Below are 7,720 nucleotides of genomic sequence, written 5' to 3' on the forward strand. Positions count from 1 at the left end.
GAAGGCAGGAGGGGCCAGGAAAGCTGGAAGAATGGAAATGGGGAACCCAAGGTTGAGAAGGGGAGAATGTTGACATGTCCATGAGACAGGTCATTAATTGTTTAATGAGAAACTAATCTGCTGTGTAAATCTTCACCTAAAGCACAATTTTAAAAAATTCCAATTTTAAGCCAGCTCCTTCTTTCCACCATCTAACTTTTTTAACAGGTAGAAGTCATGGAGGCCATCGGCTGATTACAAGGAGATTATACAGAAGCCGTCATTTAACTTAAGCACTAGAGACTGAGTTAGCCTTGCAAATTCCCAACCAGAATTCAGGAAAAAGTAAATATGCCAGCCCTTCCCAAGCTACACACGGGCGCTGGTGGTTGCTAAGACAGGACCATGATTTCTTAGTCCGCACTCAGCTTGTGCTTAAAGCAGTATCCGCATCTTCAAACTTGAGCTGCATTAGGTCACACGAGAGACACTAGGCTAAGGCTGCACTTGGTACCGCTGTCATCATACTGCTGCTTCCAGCACTTGGCTCAAATCCTGACTCTTCCTAAGATTTGATGATCTGACGTTTCCCAGCCCCCACAAACTGTTATTCAAGACCCTCCCTCAGCCTTGCCTCCTCAGTCTCCCCAGAACCAGCGAGGTGGACCTGGGTGGGCAGCACCACAGGGAGGAGGGGCCAGCATTATCTGCCTACCCCTCCCCCTCCCCCGCCCTCTCCCCTCCCCTCCTCCCTTCCCCCTCCCCTCCCCCCAGCGTCCGTGGCGCGCACGTGCTCAGGCGGCGGCCTCGCGCTCACGTGGCTCAGGGCGCAGGCGCAGTGGAGCGCGCACGCGGTTTGGCGCTGGCGGAAGGGGCTGGTGGAGGCGGCGACATGAGGCGGTTGCGCTGGCAAGTGGCGGCCGCAGCGGCCGTGGGGCTCGCGCTGGCCCTGGAGGCGCTGGCCCCGGTGCTGCGCTGGCTGTGGGGCGGGCGGCGGCGGCCGCGGCACGAGGTGCTCTTCTTCCCGTCGCAGGTGACCTGCACGGAGGCCCTGCTGCAGGCCCCGGGCGCGAAGCCGTCGGCGGCCCCCGCGGGCCCCGGGTCCCCCGGGGGCTGCCAGTGCAGCCTGCCTCACTGCGAGAGCGCGCTGAGCCGCCTGCTGCGCGCCCTGCTGGCCGCCCGCGCCAGTCTCGAACTCTGCCTGTTTGCCTTCTCCAGCCCGCAGCTGGGCCGCGCCGTGCAGCTGCTGCACCAGCGAGGCGTGCGCGTGCGGGTCATCACCGACTGCGACTACATGGCGCTCAACGGCTCGCAGATCGGCCTGCTCCGCAAGGCAGGTAGGCCGCATGTCCGGGGGGGTGCGCGGACAGTTGACACCCATCTCCTGGGCCTTGTGAGGCCGGATAGTTTCCACCTGAGAACATGGAGCCATGCAGAGGGATCCAGCCCCGTGGGCGACTCTGTGCCAGGACCCGCAGCCCTAACATGGGGTGTGAGGCCTCGCAAAGGAATTTCTGTCCCATGTCTTGAGTGTGACCCAGGAAGTGAGCAGGCTGTGTGTTCCCAGCTCCTGGCGGTGAGAGTGCTGGGATTCCGCCGGAGCAGGTGGCCATCCTCCCTGAAATTCCCTTAGATTCCCACCCACTTTTCCGGTTGGCGTGGCCTTGGCACACTTGGGGACCGTGTGTGCCAGGTTGAGGTGAGCAGAGAGCCCGGCGTGACCATTGGAGCCTGAAACAAGTGGCTTAGCCTGATGGAGCTCGGGAAGTGGAGGGCAGAGTTTAAAAACAAACCTATATGCTTGTCCACCAGCAAGTGGCCCTGAGAGCCGGGAGGCTCTCACTGACTGTGTTCCTGTCCGCAGGTAAGCTGGGAGGTTAAGATTCCCCTTCAGCTCCAGCAGTGAAGGGCATACAGAGGGAAATAGCACACTAAAGACTGGAGCTAAATGTCCAGTTGATTAGCAGCTCTCTTAACTATTTCTCCAGCTGCAAGATGGGGATGAGAGAGCCTGGCCCACCTGCCTCTCTCCCTGGGGTGGGGGATGGAATGAAACAGGAGGTGTGAATAATTTTGAAGGCAACCTAAATTCAGTCTTGCTTTCCTGTGACTTCTGTGTTCCCTGCTCTCACACCTGTGTGTCAGCTGGCGTTTGTTGTGCACGCACAGTTTCCAGCGCTGCGCGGTCTAGCCTGAGTACCTCCCGTGTCAGGCCCAGGAACGTCTTTCTTGCATGGGCATACATTCAGCCTGGTAGTTCTAGTGGCCACAGGGACTGAAAACCATCCTAAACCCTTGAGAACTGCCTGGCTGCATAGTGGCCCCACAGTCACTCTGACTTCAACTGTGCCACTGCCGGCCCTTGCCGACCCAGGAATTGGAGCAGCCTTCCTGGGCCCCGGGCTGGGTTGTCTCTGTCACCCAGGAATCTGACGGTAGGGCACTTCCAGTGTCACTGAGCACAGTGTGCAGCTGACGCTGCTCGCACAAACGTGGTTTAAATGTCGAGGACTGATCACTTGGACTCTCACTGGCCTGGTAGGAATTGTCCTAAACCTGTTCGTCGTTTTAATGGACAGGGAGCAGGTGTGTTTAGCTGTTTGCTTTTAGAGAGGCAGAATCTCTGGGTTAGAAAGAATCTTAAAGGGCCTCAGGCTGGCTTTCCCCTTGTGGCCCCCCACAGTCTGCTTGAATTTGAAGCAGTATATTCGTGTGCCAGGAGTAGCTCTTCGAGCCGGGATTCCATGGTGAGCAAGACAGTTCCAGGGAAGCTGACTGAGCCAGGAGTGTCTAATTCATGGTGGTGAAAGGGGTCACAGAGACAGTAAAGTAGGGGATGGCCATGTGGGCGAGGGGTGAGGATGCTGGAGGAAGAGCCTTCTCGTTGGAGGGCACAGCGGATACAAGGCCCAGGTCAGGACTGAGTGAGTGTGAGGAACAGAAGCCTGCTGTGGGCAAAGGTGGAGGAACCAGAGGGGCCGAGGTCGGGGGGCAGAGGCCCGCAGGCTGGTTTACATGGGCAGTGAGCTGCACAGGGGTTGCTGGTCTCACAGAGCTCTCAGTGCTGTGGAGAAGGTGGGCATCAGGTGGTGTGCGGGGCCAGGATGGAAGTGAGGAGGCTGTGGAAGAGCCCTGTGTTGTGGGGTGGCATTGGAGGTGGGGAGAAGTAGTCAGGATCTAAGACGTTTTTGAAGGTAGAGCTAACAGGATTTGCCAATGGGTTGCTTATAGGGTGTGAGGAGAAGAGCTGCCAGGGTCACCTGGGATAGGAAGTCACTACTTTCCAAGGTAGCATTGTTAGGTAAAATACAAGTTGCCCAGTTAAATTTGAATTTTAGACAAACAAAAAGAATTTTTTAGTGTAACTATGTTCTGAATATGGCATGAGACACACACTAAAAATTATTTGTTTATCTGCAATTCACATTTAGTTGGGGTGTCCTGTACTTTCATTTGCTGAATCTGACAACCCTGTTCCACAAAGCCTGTTTTAAACTGTCCTTTTAAATCACACTTCTGAATGTCTCACTCACTGAGCAGGTAATTACTGAGCTGAGAATTAGTGTAGGTGCTGAAAGTGTAATGAGCAACACAGCCCAGGTCCCTGCCTAGAAGAACTTTTGAACAGTGGGAGAAAGACAAACCATCAAACAGCAGATAACACAGAGGACATGGTGTAGGAAACTGTTTAACAGTTTAACCCATCTGTTGACCTCGGGTGAGGCTTGCTTCACTACCTCCGTTGGGCCTCACCAGGCTGGCTGCCCTGCCTGTCCCCTGCCCAGGCATGGCCCAGGGTGGCAAGTGGGGGCAGTAGCTGCAGCCTTGGTAGTGAGAGGACGTGAGGCTTATGGAGCCCCCTTGGTCCCCTGAAAAAGGGAGGGTGTCACAGCAAGGAAGCCCCTGCTTGTTTTTTCGCGGGGGCAAGATGAAATACACAGCTGGGACCCAGGACCTCTGGATGGAAGGCGCTGACTGGTGTGGACTCCAGAGGGGTGGGTGGGCTATATCCCAGAGAAGTTGGACAATGTCAAGAATGGGATAATCTGTGAGGCTAATGAACAGATGTCCACTGGGGTCTCGCATCTGTCCTCCCCTCAGGGCTGCTTCTACAAGAAGACGGCTTCTCCTGGGTGTGCTTGCCTTTCACGTGGCACAGGCCACTGTTTGTGTCTGTGCCCAGGCTGAAACTCTTTTTGCGCTTCACGCACTCCTGGCAGTTCCTCCTGTGACCTGGCCTTCAGGACTGGTCACCATCTGCGCTCCTCACTGAGCCACTACTTCCCTGTGCAGGCGTGGCTTGCTTCCCTTTGTCTGCCAAATTGGAAAAGGTGGCACAAGAAACCGGTCAGCACAGGTATTTGGCTGAGATCATCTCTGTGCAGGCAGCAGTGACAGTTCCATTTGCCTTTTTTGTAGGTATTCAGGTTCGGCATGATCAAGACCTGGGCTACATGCACCACAAGTTCGCAATTGTGGACAAGAAGGTGCTGATCACTGGCTCACTCAACTGGACCACCCAAGCCATCCAGAACAACAGAGAGAATGTTCTGATTATGGAGGATGAGGAATATGTGAAGCTTTTCCTGGAAGAATTTGAGCGTATTTGGGAAGAGTTTAACCCTACAAAGTATACTTTTTTCCCCCAAGAAAAGAAAACTCAGTGAAGTCATGCTCTAAACTCCGCCTTCAGTGTGAGCGGGGCGAGTTGTTTCAGTGCTGGGCACTCCTGGCACCTGCAGAGAAGGGGCTGAGCCAGCCTCCCCTCTGGAGCCGCCCAAGTGTGGGGACAGCTCCAGCGTGGGCTCTGCCCCTTAGAATGGGAGAAGGGTCCCATCAGAAAAAAATCATTTGTACTGAATCCTTGTTCATTAAAGTCCTGAATTAAAGAATGTTTGGGGTTTAAAAGGAAAGGGAGATTGCTGTCACATGGGGTCAGTTTTGGTGGCTTTATGAGTGAAACGAGAAGCAGGTCATAGTGTGGCCTGCCAAGCCATTCGGACGGAGCCCTTTTGCTTTGTTGTTTTTCTCCACCCTGAGTAAACGGAGCGACAACTTTTTATCAGGTGTGCTCTCCAAGAACCTTACCTGGCGTCCTGGTTTAGAATCGGAGGGTTTCTCTTTCTGCTGCAGCTTTAATGAACACTAGGGTTGAAACTGTAGGATTCCTTTTTCTGATTCTAGAACATCTTCTGCTTTGGCTGATTTTCATCCAGCTCAGCCCTTGCAGTATTTCCCTGAAAGCGTTTCTTTCTTCTCCCTTTGAACTAGCGTCTTTCTCTTCTAGCACAGCCAAACCTTTTAAAAACAAGAATGTTTCTGGGACTGGTTAGAGGCTGACAGTCTCTTCATCCCCGGTGTCACAAGATCCTTGGATGGTTATCGGCAGGGAAAAAAGGAGAGGAGGCCAGGAGCAAGAAAGGGGGAGAGGAGCCAGTGCAAGTGATTGTGACATGCGGGTGGGCGTGCCTGGCGTGGTGGTGTGCCTTAGTCCCTTTAGACCACGGCAGACTCGTCTGTCTGAGCATCAGTTGCCCCTGCGACAGAGGTCACGGTCTTAGGAGGGTTTCCTTGCCTAATTACTCTTCAAAGCAGACAGACGTGAAAATGTTCATACTCGGAAGCGCACTGTCTGTGGTCACTCGGTAACGTACTGTGATCTGTCGGTAAGCATCACAGGCAGCCTGAAGTTGCCTTCTGTTTCCACATGTTATGCTCTTAATTTTTTAACATTCTCACATCCAGAGTAGTTATGTGTTCGGAAGTGACACGTAACACCTGAACACCTGTGGACTAGCTGATTCACAGATTTGGCTCAGTCTAAGTAATCATGCATTATGGACCATTTTGGAGGAAGACATCTGAGGAGAGAGAAACAGTCTCAGGCTTCTGGTGCCCTACCTGCCTGTCTCTGTTCCCAGCTCAGGGCTGTGTACCTCCTGGGTGTGATGGAGCTTGCTCAGTGGAGCCACGTGCTGTCAGACGCCTGGCGTGGCCCCCCCAACAGTTTTCTCGAAGGTTCTTGGTGGTTTTTGCATTTACAGGTATTTCGAAGAACAGGTGTCTTAAATCCATCTGCGGAAATGTCACAGGCTACTTTTCCACTATGTGTGTCCGACGCAGAGTGAGCTTGAATAGCCATCTGCCTGAATTATCATAACTCCTTGTTGTATCTCCATCTGTGTGCCCTGTGTGACCCATCCTGACGTCCGTTTGGCGTGTCCACAGGCCCCGCCTTCCGTACTTCACACCAGTGTTACCACCCATGTGATGGGTTTCTTCTTGAAGTTAAGTTTTAGGCAGGTAAACTTGCAGTTAATTTTTCTTATTGGAGCTGTAAAGTACACTGCATGGATCGAAAATCACAAAAAATGGTTTTATACTGTGTGTTCTTTCCTCTGAGTCTGTACATTCCGGCAGCTTGTGTACTGAAAAGAAAATGGGAGATGTTAGAGACTGTCTCCTGAGTAATGAAACAGTGTTATCTCGAACTTTTGCCTTATTTGAATAAATGTGTCCTTATTCTGTAATGTTTATGCTGTGTATCTTTACCTTAGCATATTGCTAAGTCATTCAAATCGTGGCTACCCTTTATTAAATAAATAAAACTTTGTTTTGGATGGGGGGAAATACCTAGCTATTTAGAAACTGTTGGTTAAGTTAAAAACTTCACAAAGAGAAATCAGATTTGTTTTAAGGACTTATTTGGGAACCTCCTAGGTTAAAATATTTTTAAAATGCTCAAGTGTACTTTGGTGCTATTTCTGCACCTACAAAATAGAGCCATATTTTCAGTCACTTTTCCTTATGTCTGATCACAACCTGTGATTGTGGGCAACTCACTTCCCCGGTGGGACCCAGCGTTACTTGCAGTTCCTGGTTCTCAGTTATAATTGTACCCCTTTCTCTTTCAGAAAGCAGGCTGGCTTTGTCATAAGTTTGTTCTGACTCCATTTTGTTGATGGCCAAATTTCGGTCAACTTAGAGGCCTACACAAACGATGAGTGTTCAAAAGTCATCCTGACACACCACCTGATCTGCCTTCATGTTGGCTTAGATGACAAACAATGGCAGCTCAAGCCCTTGCTAGTTTCTTTTTTTTTTTTAACCCCAACCAAGACTGTGAGTATGCTATGCTGATGAGACCGTACTCAGACAACCCCTGTGCCTGCCAGCCACTTTCAAATGACCCAGTGAAAGCTCAGCCCATGCAACTTTGTATACCCCACCCTCGGGCCCTAGTAAAGGCTGTGTCCCAGGTCTGCCATCTCTCACTCCCCCTATGTGAACGACCCCTTGAGTGTGGCCTTCAGGCATGCCGTGTTCCCTCCAGGATCTGTAAGTAATAAAATGTCTTTGTGGTTTGTTGTTGAAGTGTGGCTTCCCATTTCAGAACCCTGGTGACAGGCAGTTTCTGCCTGATTGCTGTGTGTCTGTGAGCGTGGACCATTGTAGTCTGAGCAAGCATACGCTCATCGGGAAGGTGTTCACTGTGGTCACATTTTCCGTCAGCAACCACGTGAAGTAGCATACCCTGCACAGAGGCATAGCCTCAAGTACAAATCTTGTTAGAATGCATAACATGCATTCACATGGTAGAACATGGCTGTTAGTAATTGCATGCATATACAGTAATTTTGTAGCCAAGCTATCTAAATTAACAAAATGTTTCAAGAATTACAAAACTTACTTTGTAGATAAATTAACAAACTTCCTTAGCATCAGTGGGAAATTGAATCTA

At 51.4% G+C, this 7,720-nt stretch overlaps 1 protein-coding gene across 1 annotated transcript; it reads left to right on the forward strand.

The window, feature by feature from the left end:
* The first annotated feature begins 871 nt into the window (after positions 1–871).
* Positions 872–6,872, forward strand: PLD6 (phospholipase D family member 6). The gene is made up of 2 exons (XM_010600250.3): positions 872–1,316; positions 4,399–6,872. Exons 1-2 carry the CDS (start codon positions 872–874, stop codon positions 4,644–4,646), a joined length of 693 nt encoding a protein of 230 aa, XP_010598552.2. The 3' UTR covers positions 4,647–6,872.
* Positions 6,873–7,720: the final 848 nt, after the last annotated feature.

Source organism: Loxodonta africana, chromosome 2 (genome assembly GCF_030014295.1).
Source record: "Loxodonta africana isolate mLoxAfr1 chromosome 2, mLoxAfr1.hap2, whole genome shotgun sequence".
NCBI classification, from domain to species: domain Eukaryota; kingdom Metazoa; phylum Chordata; class Mammalia; order Proboscidea; family Elephantidae; genus Loxodonta; species Loxodonta africana.

Excerpts from the sequence above, each read along its gene's own strand:
- PLD6 (XM_010600250.3), top strand. The coding sequence starts at position 872 with ATGAGGCGGTTGCGCTGGCAAGTGGCGGCCGCAGCGGCCGTGGGGCTC. Across the intron at positions 1,317-4,398 it reads CGGCCTGCTCCGCAAGGCAG|GTATTCAGGTTCGGCATGAT; the intron begins GTAGGCCGCATG and ends CCTTTTTTGTAG.